At 34.4% G+C, this 14,284-nt stretch overlaps 1 protein-coding gene across 2 annotated transcripts in view; it reads left to right on the top strand.

The window, feature by feature from the left end:
* BRINP3 (BMP/retinoic acid inducible neural specific 3) overlaps window positions 1-14,284 on the top strand; it is a 353,858-nt gene that overhangs the window by 162,297 nt on the left and 177,277 nt on the right. For both annotated transcript variants that reach the window (XM_035010134.1, XM_035010135.1), the window contains one exon: window positions 7,726-7,916. In XM_035010134.1, coding sequence (XP_034866025.1) covers window positions 7,726-7,916 — 191 coding nt within the window. The remainder of the gene's footprint in view (window positions 1-7,725; window positions 7,917-14,284) is intronic.

Raw genomic sequence — 14,284 nt, 5'->3', positions numbered from 1 at the left:
GTGGATAACTGTTAATAATCCAAAAGTCTGATGCTTTCATTTGGAGTGTTTTGCAAAACATATTACATTTCTTTGTCGAAGCTCTCTAAGACTAGTTATTTCCTTCCCATAATATCTTGCAGATGCCAATTGGTGTTAAGCCAACATGTCTGTTTTTACTGCCTTTAGATATTTGGCTCTGCTTCTTGTCAGAAGCCTAGTTTTCTCAGATCGATTTTTTTTTTTATGTCTGTTTGTTTCTAAAACACTGTCTGTTTTTTTCTACAACACTATATTGGTGGAGAAATATCATCAGGATGTTACCTTTTAACATGTTAAGTGAAGAAAGGACAATCATCAGTAGTGAGAGCAAAGTACACTGTAAAACCTGAAATATAATTTCAAAAGAGCTGCTATACCCAAAATATTATAAGACTTTAACACAAGGAATAATGTGATCTCTCATTATCAACAAATAGGGTAACGTTTTGGGGTTAAAACATACATCAAAAGTAAAACCTATGAACAATTACATTTAAGCTATGTTTGCATTGGTTCGTCCTATGAGAAAGATTTCTACTCAAATAGCAGTTCTTTATAAGTAAAACTCACACAAAAGCAAAAAGGACATTCAAAATAAGATCTTCCAGTGTAAGGAAGTTGAATGACCAGGAAGACATCTACCATAAATGTACAGTTGTTTTGTTTGTTTGTTTTGTTTTGTTTTTGTCTGGGTGGAATGGTATACATTATAGGTTGGTAGACTAACCCAAGGGCAGAGCAATGATAACATAAAATACAGTCAATCTGTAAGAGCTATTTTCATCACAGTAAAGAAATAAAAAACAAAACAACTAATATGCTTTGATTGTGGATCCTCTGTGTTCTGCTCTGGGTGTCTCTTCGTTCCAAGAATCAAGTTGAAGAAGGTTCTCTTTGAAACATGCTGTCCTTCTCGCAGAGGGAAAAAGCTAAAGAATTTGTTTAACTTTGCAGTGCTGCTCAAACCTTGTACTAGATCATGGCATACTGGCTTTCATGTATTCCACCGACCCAAGTGTTATCCTTTCCCATACCAAGTTAAAGGAAATCACTCATGAACTGTTTATAGTTCTTTACAATGGACCATTAATCTATGTATGCATATTTGCATCCATGATTGTGCCGAAAGTAATTGCAAAAATTAATGCAATCTGCCACATCATCATTATTGATTTATCCGTAGGATTCTTTTATTCATTCTATTATCCATTGTTTTTTAACTTGTTCTAACCTTTTGAGAGCATTCCCTTTATCCTCAATAACTGTATATATGAGAATGCAAGTTGAGAAAATCCAAGGAAAATACAATAGTACAAAATTTCTTTAAAATTTTTCTTCCTCATGAACATAACATAGATGATTTGAAAATCAGGACAGAAAAGTTAATTACAATGAGGTCAACAGCATATCAAATGTACCTAATCGCTTCTTATGAACCGATCATAGGATAACATTAAAGTCATGATTGGTTTTTTGTTGTTGTTTTATTGTCTTCTGTTTTGCATTCTCTCTGAAAGCATCCTTCAATATGTGCTTTTAATGTCCATAAACACCCGCAGTATTTTAGTTGTAAAAGACACAGCTGCATGATTTCTGTGTGAAATAATCGCATCTTTTTATATCCACAGTCATTAATCCTTTTTACTTTCTAACAAACTCAGAATGTTGAATCGTTTTCAGAATCACATTTAGTTTTTACAAAATGTGTGGATGTCCTTTGATACTCATGTCATGCTTATGAGCTACAGCTGGTTTAAAAAATAGGAATAAAAATGACATTTGAACACAAATTTTTAGTTGATTGAATAATATCTCAGTTTTTAAATCTGAATATTGTGTGTTATTTATGTAGAATTCTGATGACCTTTTATAATTGAATACTTGAGAGTTACAACTAAAGAATGCTTTCTTCTTTTTTTTTTTTTTTGCATTCTTTTTTTCTTAAAGCTGACTGTAAAAGTTTCAAAGACTATAAAGACCATAAGCATCACAAAAACATGGTAGTTAAAGGGGCGGGCTCCGTGGTTAAGCATCTGTCTTGGGCTCAGGTCAGCTCAGGTCATGATCCCAGGGTCCTGGGATGAACCCCACATTGGGCTCCCTGCTCTGCGGGGAAAGCTGCTACTCCCTTTCCCACTCCCCCTGCTTGTGTTCCTGCTCTCGCTATCTCTCTCTCTGTCAAATAAATAAATAAAAACTTTAAAAAAATGGTAGTTATATATAATTTAAAAAAACAGATTTTTTAGAGGAACGAAATAGACTTATTTCCAATGAAGATTGAGTAGCCTTGTCAAAATATCTCAGGTATTTAACAATCCATGATTTATAACACTTGAAATTTAGCATAAACTACTCAGCTTACATCACATAGTTGTCTAGTTTGTTGTAAATAAGGGTTTAAAACAAGGTATTCATAAGAACAATTTCCGTAATCTAGACTGCCTCACGTGCTTCACTATAGGGAAAGCTTTAGCATACATGGGTTAATGTTCAACTGTAGAAAAGAACCATGAGCAACTTATGAGTGGTTTCTCTTTATCAGTTTATTGGAAAGAATAACCAACTGCTATCTTTAATCATCGCATGGATCTTGATTATAAGATCCACTAGAAGACAATTTTGACTAAGTCCAGGTTCCTGTGGTGAAATTTAATATCTATGAAATGCTAACTTGTAAAAATTTAAAAACTCCTCATTTACTGTTAGGCCCTAAATTAAAAAAAAAAAAAAAGGGAAAAGAGAGAAAACCAACATTTATTGTACATATTATATGTGATCTACCAGGTTCTATGGATAAATTATATTGCTTAGTCTTTTCAAGCAGATGAGAGTAGGATATTGCTTCTCTTTTAGAGATGGAAATGCTAAGGGCGACTGTAACTTTACCAAAGCCCCACAGTCCTTAAGTTAGAGGACTATGAGCTGTCAGGATTTACCTTCACAAACACCTGGCTCCGAAACTCACATTTTCCTTTCTCTTATTATATCATATCTCCTTCAAGTTAAAACAACAACAACAAAGAATGAACTGTAAACCTGTTCATACATGTGTATAAAGATTTACAGTATTTTTTCCTTTGATTTTTTTCTGTTGTCTATAATATATATTTGCTCTCAGGATAGAAGGAAGAAAACACATTTACCTGTACCTTACAAACAAATGTGGACTCTGAAAAACAAAGGAAATATTTTTTTAAATCTCCACTAGATAGAGAATGGAAGCTGTTCTTACTCATGCTGGTGATTATGGGCCATCATTTCTCTATGGACATCTTTGATTGCTTAAACCTATATTAGCATTTATTTATTGATTGATTGATTGATTGATTTTATTTATTTATTTGAGACAGAGAGAATGAGAGACAGAGAACATGAGAGGGAGGAGGGTCAGAGGGAGAAGCAGACTCCCTGCCGAGCAGGGAGCCCAATGCGGGACTCGATCCCGGGACTCCAGGATCATGACCTGAGCCGAAGGCAGTCGCTTAACCAACTGAGTCACCCAGGCGCCCTATATTAGCATTTATTATTCATATCGTAACATAGGACCACTCTGAAATAGTAATCCCTAGCTCTTGTTATGTGTCATTTTCCAAATTATCACAGGACAGCTTAACGTCTACAAAATATTCTTAAATAAAATATTTTAATTTGCTTTTTTTTTTAAATTTAATTTGCTTTTTATTTTTTTTATTCTTATTTTTTTAAAGATTTTATTTATTTATTTGAGAGAGAGAGACTGAGGGAGAGAGAGCATGAAAGGGGGGAGGGTCGGAGGGAGAAGCAGACTCCCCGCTGAGCAGGGAGCCCGATGCGGGACTCGATCCCAGGACTCCAGGATCATGACCTGAGCTGAAGGCAGTCACTTAACCAACTGAGCCACCCAGGCACCCTTAATTTGCTTTTTTTTAAAAAAAAGATTATGCTACTCCTTTCTTTTTGTGTGATATATGACTCAACTGAGGTCCCACTAAAGAATTTTCACCTGAAGGGTGAAGACATATAGAGAGATATAATATTTAAAGCTATTTTGAGAGATATTTACTCACCATTTGTGGATACAGATGGTAGGATGAGGGTTCATGCATTTATAAAAGAAATAGAAAAGGAGGCTTCTGTTCATCACAAATAAGACAAAATAACTAAAATTACTACAGATATGTAGATATGGAATGAGTTGTTTTATTATAAATTTTAAGGAATTGAGTTAAATAAAAGAATAATACCATGGCAACAACTTTTGAATTCTTACTGTAGTCCAGTCATATTCTAAATCCTTTACAGATATTATCCTTTTCATGCATCTAGCTACTCTTTGAGGAATACTCTGCTCATGTTACATGAAAGGAAACTGAGTCAAGTTATACAGTTCAAGATCATTCAGTTACTAAATAGAAGCCAGTATTAAAACCCAAATCTATTTGGCACTAAAAGTTGGCACACTTACATCTAAACTATAATAATTAATTCTATATTTTTCTTTCTTCCAGCACCTCATAATTCAGTGCAAGAGTCCATTCTAGTGATCTAATTATCTCTTCTGCTCAATGATGTATAATTTTTCAATTCATGTTGGGCACCTCCAGTAATAAGAAAATTCACTACTATCCAAAAAGAGATAGTGAAGATGATATCTTCACATATTTAAATGGTTTTCTTGAATCCCCAGAAGGCAAAACTAATTTCCAATAAATCAATTGAACCCATATTTTGAATTTAATACATTAATGAATTGAAGAAAAGATTAGATATTATTTTAAAGAATAGGCAGTTAAGCTTCCTTCTATCTACAGGAATCTGTAGAAAACGTGAATGCTAGGCGTTAAACTTGGATATTCAGATATATTTTCTAAATAGAATCATCTAAGAACTGCCAAATCATCCAGAATTTCATTTTAGTCTTAATATTATAATCATGAACTTAACTAGTTACTTTATTTTTTTAAAAAAAGATTTTATTTATTTATTTGACAGAGAGAGACACAGCGGGAGAGGGAACACAAGCAGGGGGAGTGGGAGAGGGAGAAGCAGGCTTCCTGCAGAGCAGGGAGCCCGATGTGGGGCTCGAGCCCAGGACCCTAGGACCATGACCTGAGACGAAGGCAGATGCTTAATGACTGAGCTACCCAGGCACCCCTTAACTAGTTACTTTAAAAATATTATTATGAATAAATGTTTTAAATCATTCTCACTTCTTACGGCTGCACTGTATTCTACTGTATAGATGCAACATAGTTTATTCTTCCTGATTAGGTAGGTATCTGTGTTGCTACAAATACTACAAATAAAGCCACAGTAAGAAGACTTTTGCATATTTTAGCCAGTGTTTTTTGGGATAGATTCTTAAAAGTAGGATTGCTGAGTCAATTATTGCTAACTATTGCCAAATTTCTCTCTATAGTTACATCATTTTGCATGACTACCAGAAATATATCAGAGGGCCTGTTTTCTTTCCAGTTTGCCAACAGCTTTGGCAAAGTCGTCAAACTTTTGGATTTTGGCAAATTCCATAATTGCAAAGTGATATATCAATATATTTTAATTTGCATTTCTTGTACTATTTTAACCTATATTTCCTGTATTTTCTGCTTTATGAAAAGTGTTGCCATTAAAGCAACTTGGCAAGTCTTAATCTTTAGCACTCATTATACAATGTTTTTCTTTTTCCCATTTAATAATTTTGGGCCTGAATTCTACAATATTGGATATCAAGACTTAACTTTGCTTCCTTTTTATTTACATTTACCAAGATCTTTGCCATTTTGTTTTTAACCTTTCTTAATGAGACATGTCTCTTGCTGTATTAGTCCATTTGGGCTGCTAACAAAACACCACAGACTGGGTAGCTTATAAACAGCAGAAATTTATTGCTCGCTGTTGTGAAAGCTAGAAGTCCAAGATCAAGGTGCCAGCATGGTTGCATTAGGGGCCTTTTTAGGGTTGCAGACTTCTTGTATTTTCACATGGTGGAAGGGGCAAGGGATCTCTCTTGGAGTCTCTTTTAGAAAGACACTGATTCCATTTGATGTGGGCTCTGATATCATGACCTAAGCATCTCCCAAAAGCCCTACGTCTTAATACTTTCATCTTTGGGGGTTAGGATTTCACATATAAGTTTTGAGGGGACACAAACCTTCAGACCATAGCACTTGCATGGGTGATAGATGCTCATTATGAGTTCTTAGACTACGACAGAACTATTGCTCTTCATACATCCATGTACAGGAGGTTTGTTTTGGTACTCTCACAATGTGGCACATGGGTCACTCTTTTCCTCAGATTCATTGGTCTTTCTGAGATACACTCACTCACACTTCCACACTAGTTATCCTCTTTTCCTGGGGGTAAGTAATCACTGGGGATTTTTTTGTTTGTTGCTATAGGGATTTATGTAATATTTTCCCTTTTCTCTTTCAGATGTTCCCACCTGAAAGATATTTATCATGCATATGACCTAATGCTGTTGATAATTGTCCCACTCATTCATTTTTTTGAAGGATTTTTTTCAGCTGTTCTAGTTAGGCTATTTAATTTCCAGTATGCATGTTGGGATCCAAATACAAACTGAGAATGTGACCTTTCAGAAATAACATTGGTAACACTTTACTTCTGATATCAACTGACCTGATCTCTTGCTTTATCTGTTGTTATAAGCTGTGACTTAGGATTGGATAGTCACCAAGGATATGTCATTTTAAATTTAGTATCATTTTATTTATTTGGTATTTTACAAAACTGGCTTGTCAATTTGTAAGCGGGCATAATGCCACCAGAACAGTGAGTTCCTGAGAGAATGAGAGTAAGCATCAAGTCTGACAATTATACGCTAGATGAATATCCAAGAATATGGAAATCTGAAAACGGCAAGTTCTTAATGTTAAATTTAAATACCATTGATATTTTTTGTAAACATGTGAACACTGAAAATTGCAGTTTAATTATATTATACTTTAAATTTCACCTTCAAAAATCCGTTGTCAATACCTAAATCTTCCATGGAGTTTAATGATTTCCATAGAGCTTAATAACACATAATATTTTTATGTAATGCCACATGTAGGAAACCTCTGAATTTAATTCATATATGCTTACATAACTATATATGCATTTGTATGTTTTCTCTGAATTTTCGAGGTTCAGTTAAAAATGGCTAGGGGTGCCTGGCTGGCTCAGTCTGTAGAACATGGAACTCTTTATCTTGGGGTTGTAGGTTTGGGCCCCACGTTAAGTGTACAGTTTACTAAAATAAAATCTTTTTAAAAAAATGGTTAGTGTTTAGTAATGTGCTTGGTCATGTTTCCATTAGTCATGCTGATCCACGGTAAACATTTCTGAGCATATACAATTTTATATCACGCACCCCACTTAAGTTCAACTTACATATTTTCCGTTCTTAATTTGCTTTTGTGTCATATAGGTGTTAGGTAAACTAAACTATATGAGAAAGTCAATAAAATCTAGAGAAATTGTTCCACAAATGCTAGCTATTCAACATTTACTAAATAAGTATTTACAGGCTTCAATAGCTCATGTACCATTCTAGGCACATGAGAAATATTCATGAAGAACACAAAAGTTAAACTTGACTTTTGTTGCTTATCACTCTTTTGTTTCATTATGTCTGTCATCTATACTTCCTCACCTGCAGATAATTGAAAAATTGATTTTAAGTGGAAAATGGAATAATTTTAAATATTATTAATGCAGGAGAGGAGTCACTCACAATTTTTGTGGACAAGCGGAAGCTGAGCAAAAGATCTGAAGGAAGTGATTCCAGCACTAATAGCTCTATGGTCACCCTGGAGACGCTACATCAACTAGCCGCTTCCTATTTCATTGACAGGGACAGCACCCTTCGGAGACTTCACCACATTCAAATTGCATCCACTGCCATTAAGGTATGAATGAGTTTACCTTAAAATGATGTCATACCATGATTTTTCCTAGCTCTAAAATGCATCTCTATATATTTGCATGTATCACTGATTTAAACAATTATGTTCTAAAAAAAAAAGTCACATTTCCATTTGTCATAAGTTATGTAATAGATTTCGATGAAATGGTGTGTCTGCAACATTGTGACTTGATAACTGGGTCAAGGTTTTTCATGCCCTAATGTTAATTGAAACATACTTGAATTGTGTAAGTGTCTGGGGTATACAGTCTCCCTCATAACGTGTGTGTGGATAAAACTTTGTTTTAATAACATTAATTTATTTTGTGAATATTCCTATTTTATAGTATTTATTTAAAAACATTCTGAGAAGGTGCTGTTTTAGGCTCAAAATGGTCAGTGACACAAAAGTCATTAAGAAGTCCTGGTTTAAGGAATATTTTCCCCCATCCTTTAACAATATAATTAAGAAGTACAAGTATTTGGGGGTAAGTTTCTGCAAGTCAAGACACAGCATAGTCTAGAATTAGTAGGTAAACTCCATGTGTTCACTAGAATCCTTTCCGTCTGACTATACTAAGGTTAATTTCACCAAAACTAAGAGAAAGTAAGAATAAGGTGCCTTTAATTTTTTTAAAAAAGAGAGAGAAACAGAGGAAGAGAGACAGACAGCGGCTTCTAAAACATCAGATTTTTTGACACATTTTTCTGGCAGTTTAAATCAACATGTTACTGTGTTTCGTCAACAGACATTGCCAATAAAGAATCATCACAGTGTGATAGGGTGATCCTGGACTAAGTTAGCAAGAACAAAATAAAATATAAAGAGCATTTCTTGGTGTTTCACCTGTAAGATTTCATAATCAATGCAAAAAGCAGTCATTAAATTTATGATTTTAAAATTAATAGTTGTGCTTTGTAAGTTAATAAAATGTTAGTACTTCAGTATTTTGGGAATGTTAGGAAAAATTAGTCTAAGTCATATATTTTGTGCGAGATGTTCCAGAGAGAATAAAAGGTGATACAGCAATATCTTTAGCTTATGGGTTACACAGATAATACTACCTGTCTTCCATATTCCTGGTAGATGAAGTTGGGAAAAAGACTTCCTTAGATATAAATTACACAATTATAGTTAGTCTACTTCTGATTGTAGGACTTCTGTTATATTGGATAATCAAAAATATAAATAGCATTTATGCTGTATAGATAAAACTGTAGCCAGCATGAATGTAGATATTTTAGTTAATTTAAAAAATATTGTAAGATAGGGTATTGTTAGAGATAGTTAGCTTGAGGTTGCTGAGGACAAATAGACTTTTTCAGAAATCAATTTCAATGATATAAACAGTAACTTAAAGTGTATTTTCTAATAGAAGACATCATTATTGTAAGTATGTTTATTATACGGCTATTGATTTTTTTTCTCAGCACCAAGTAGAATTATGCAGTGGAGTTTTGTACTTTACTCAGGAAAAAATATTCATTCACAGTTTATGTCAAAACTTAACGGAAGGTCACCAAGGACTTGGAACAGGACTTGAGTCTGGAGAGACCTGGTCACAGGAACAGGATCTTAGGGACAAAAGGCATTTGCTTGTCTCTAAGCACTAAACTACACAAATGTGCCTATCCCAACTTAAGGCAGAGCTGGAGGATACTGGCCTGCCTGCCCTGATAAGACTGGGCCTTGCTGGTTGGGTGGAGTTTCATCTAATGAGACAGGAGGGACCCCTAGCGGTTGGAGAAGCCCTGGACCTCATCAGGCTGCAAGTCCAAACTGGGACTGACTGTAGCCCATCTTTAGCTGCCGCCTCAGGGTGGTTTTTGGCGGGTGGGCCCACTCCTCATTGGAGACTATGCAGGGGGTTGGTGCCGGGCCCCAACTCCACAGTCTGGAGGGCCTAGCAGCCCCAGGCAGGATAAAGGGGTGGGTACTTCATCTGCACGTGGAGCAGTTCACGGTGACTATGGATTGGAAAAAATTTTTTTTAAATCTTGATGGATATTTGTATGTAATTCTGTTCTCCCACGAGTGAAGTATGTATCACAAAAATCAACATGTTTTAATGGTGTAAAGTATTGCACACAGGCATTGTTCTTCCACCCTGGTCATTCAACTCTGGTGATACAACTGTGTGATAGGAACGAGCTTTAAAGAAGTAACTCTTAGAAGTAAGTGATCTAAGAGGAGCTCTGAGAAAGAAGAGGGAGTAACCTGGAATGTGGGAGAGTAAACAACCTCACCTTTAGAGCTCCAGGGAATATTCATTATCCACTAACCATGGGAAGGCCTCCAGAGCACATAATGGAAATCTTTCAACATGTGTGCATAGAGTGGCTGCGGATGAAGAGGAGAAGTGGGGCTTTAGATCCGGGACAGGAAGCAGAGGACAGTAGCGGGGAGGATGCAGGGATGAATAGTAAAGAGCAGTAAAAATACCTTGTGCTGTAACTGAGGGGAAAAAAGAAATGAGGTATGTGCCAGTAACAACACCATGACTAAGAATATAGTCACAGAATTATGTAGGGAGTACAAGGGTGAGGTAGTAAGAAATGGAAAAGAAGGGAGGACAATCAGACTTTGCAGGACTTAATTAGGTCTGGATGGAGTTCTCTTCTGAGGCAGTTGTCATTTGAAGTGATTGGTGATTTTCTGGTGCAGGGTCAGGTGCTGTCTGGATTACTGGAAAAGCTCAAAGGTAAAGCTCTTGAGGAGGTCTATAGGCTCTTTTCTTGCTTGCATAACTGTATGTGCCTGGGAATTTTTCTGGGGAGAGTATCTTTTATTTTCACTAGTTATCAAGTACGTCCCTACACAGATAAAAGGTGTCTCTCCTCAATTATAAGATTATAATTGCTTAGATGTAAGTTAACAGAATAGGAAGGACTGAGGATGGGGATGGGGGTGTGCAGGGGGGAATCTAAGGGCATTCAACTACTGAAATTCTTCCTACTTGAATACATAGTTCAATGCAAAGTGCTTTTGTAGTACATTTGAAATCAAGAGCGTAACTCCTTTACTAAATCCCTGAAGGTTTAATGCAGTGTTTGTATATTTAAAGTTTTCAACTAAGGGTAGCAAGATCCAGTTTCTTTGATAAGGCAAAATGTTTTGGGTTTGCAGTGCCATGTAGTAGGCATTTAATTTCTTCAACAAACGTATGAAGTTGTCTCTTGATTTATAGAATTTAGGAAACAGAGTATTGTTAAAAAGGAAAGTCAAGTAAGATCATTATCAGATAACAGCAAAAATATAATTAAATCTGCAAAATCATGCCTGCTTTTATCATGCTAATTCTTGCAAAAACACAAAAGAGTCGGGCAAATAGTGTTTAACTATGAGCCAACTTCTAAAAAATGGGATAGAACAATTTGTTGTTTTTATCTCTTATAATTATGAATATAAATGTAGGCTGCAGTTCATTAATGTATCTAGAAATTTAAAAAAAGAGGCTCAAACACCTATGAAGCTTAATTAGCTGTCATATTATTCCAATTAACAGCATTTATATCAAATATTCTTTCTCAATATTATTTTTAATGCAATAACATGTCAAGTACAATTTCTAGAATTGGCCATTTTCAGAAGATTCAATTCAATTGACTCAAGTTACCTAAAGATCACACTAACATGTTCTTTAGGTTTACCGTGAAATAGTCTAATAAATTTAATCTCATGTGATTGTCAATGAAAATATATATTTTGAGAAAATGTAATCTATCACCTGATGTAGTATGTGCATTTTCCAAAACTTCCTTAATACACTAAATTCTAAAAATCAGGTTACATTCAGTGAGTAAAATTAAAATTTTTATCAAGCACTTAAAAATTTTATTTTATTTTTTTTAAGATTTTCTTTGTTTATTTGACAGAGAAAGAAAGAGAGAGCACAAGCAGGGGGAACAGCAGAGGGAGAGGGAGAAGCAGACTCCCCGCTGAATAGGGAGCCTGATGCACAGCTCTATCCCAGGACCCTGGGATCATGATCTGAGCCAAGGACAGATGCTTAACCAACCCAGCCACCCAGGTGCCCCTCAAACATTTAAAAATTTTAAAAGAACTAAGTTATTATTTTCTCAAAATAAGTACTGATGACTTCATTGTATTTCTGGCATTTTTCTTATACAGAAAAAAATCAGATTTTTAAAATTTTAGTGTTTACAAAATTTTTCCAACAAATTTAGGAAGAAGCACAGATAACATGTTAAAATTACCTTGAAGTTCAACAACTCAGCTAAAATATCCACTCAAATGATATTTAGTGCCACTTAGTTTACTTAAGAATGTTGCAGGTGATGATGAGAAGAGGCTCCACAACTTTAGATCTACATTACTGAAATGATAAAAATCCATTAAATTAAAATTTATAATGCCATTTATAAAATTAGGCCTGATAATAACATTCCAAGAAGCATTTCTGATATGTAAATTATTTGCTCTTTAAGAATAAAATCAGCAAAACCTCACAATTTTTAAATTTTATTTCTATGTATTCAAAAAAGCTTACTTTAAAAAGACATGAGATGAGAAAATTTACACATAAACCATTCATAATAATTGAAGGTTTGATTTCAATATTAGTTTGATTTTCAGAAGGGTTCCCTTAGTAACCTCTAGGGTTTTAAAAAGACATTTTAACTTGCACACAAATTTAAGCATCTTGGTACAATTCTAGTCATACATTTAACGTAATACATTTGATAATTCTGATAGCTTTTTCAAGTTCACAAAAAAATATATCTGCATTTTTTGTGTATACATATTTACTTGCCCCAATATTTTTTAGCTTAAAGGAATAATATATTATTCCCGAATAATTAATATATATAAATTTAGCGTCATTATTAAATTCATTAAAAAATTTCAGAATAATTAAGATTCATATTTTTAAATATTCGAACTTTCATATTCTTGATAATAATTTTCTACATTTTATTACAGGACTTTATTTCCTGTGCTGAGCTTTCTCTACTTTTGACAAAGTCTTAATTTGCTAGAGAGCAAAAGCAGAATCTGTTTATATTTTTGTTTTATTTTTAATCAAAATAGCTATACAGAGTGGCTACCAAATGGTAAATTAGGAAAATTAAAATTAAACTCAACTATTTAGATTAAATCCTTTTTTAAAATTTAATCCCAGTATAATCAATATACAGTGTTACATCAGTTTCAGGTGTACAATATATGATTCAATAATTCTAGACATGACTCAGTGTAGATTAAATTTTAATTATACAAATCAGGAAAAAATTTAAAACTTCTATTTGTGACATTTTTCTGCATCTATTTCCTTCTGCTCCAGCTGTGTTCCTAGTATATATTCTGTGTTGTAACTGAGTGCCGACTAAATTATCTCCTCCATTTACAAAAAATATGTAAAGTGAAAAACATGAAAAATAAAATCAATAAATATATTTAATATTAAATAAAATTAAAAATCTCTAAATAGACTTGCTTCTAACCAAGATGTTATAGCAGGGACTGGATCCACCTTCCTACATAACAATACAAAAAAAAAAAGATTAAAACATATAAAAATACTGATTTTAAGACACACAATAGGCAAAAAAGGACAGTGATCCATGAGAGATGGGAACAACCAAGGTGAGGTCTATGATTGCCGCCGTTTATTGTCTTGAAAGAGTTTTCAGGATATGGTACAGGGAAATAAAATGCAAGAAGAGACCAAAAGATTCCAAAGGTTGAGGAAAAACTTCAGAGTTTAGTGAGACCTAGGTGTTTTCTAGTTTGTTGGATAGAATCCCAAAGAGGGGAAAACAGTGGAGAGAGAGAACCCCATAGAACTGCAGAGAGTTGCCCTTGGGTATTTAACAGAACACTTTTGAGTGTATACATATGAGGAAATTACTGGACATCCAGGAAGAAACCACACTATAGGATTAGAGAACAGTATCTGGCACTCACACAGGGCCTAGAAAGGTGTTTTTATAAGCCAGAATAGAAACAATAATAATTCGTGGAGCACTGACAAAAGTCATGTCTCAGTTGTAAGGAATACAGGCATACCTGGAATAAATTGTGGGTTTGATCCCAGACCACTGCAATAAAGTAAATATCAGAATAAAGTGAGTCAAATGAATTTTTTGGTTTCCAGTAAATATAGAATTTATGTTTACCTTATACTCTTATCTATTAAGTGTGCAAATAGCATTATGTATAAAAAATGTACATACCTTAATTGAAAAACACTTCATTACTAAAAATGCTAACTATCATCTGAACTTTCAGTGAGTCATAATCTTTTTGCTGATGGAGGGTCTTGCCTTGATGTCGACGGCTGCTGCTGGATCAGGGTGACAATTGCTGGAGGCTGAGGGGGCTGTGACAGTCTTTTTTTTTTTTTTAAG

The sequence above is a fragment of the Mirounga leonina genome, unplaced genomic scaffold (assembly GCF_011800145.1).
Source record: "Mirounga leonina isolate KUSES-001 unplaced genomic scaffold, KU_Mleo_1.0 Mir_154, whole genome shotgun sequence".
In the NCBI taxonomy this organism is placed as follows: Eukaryota; Metazoa; Chordata; class Mammalia; order Carnivora; family Phocidae; genus Mirounga; species Mirounga leonina.
Note: the sequence above shows the minus strand (reverse complement) of the source record. Positions and strands in the feature narration are given on the sequence as shown.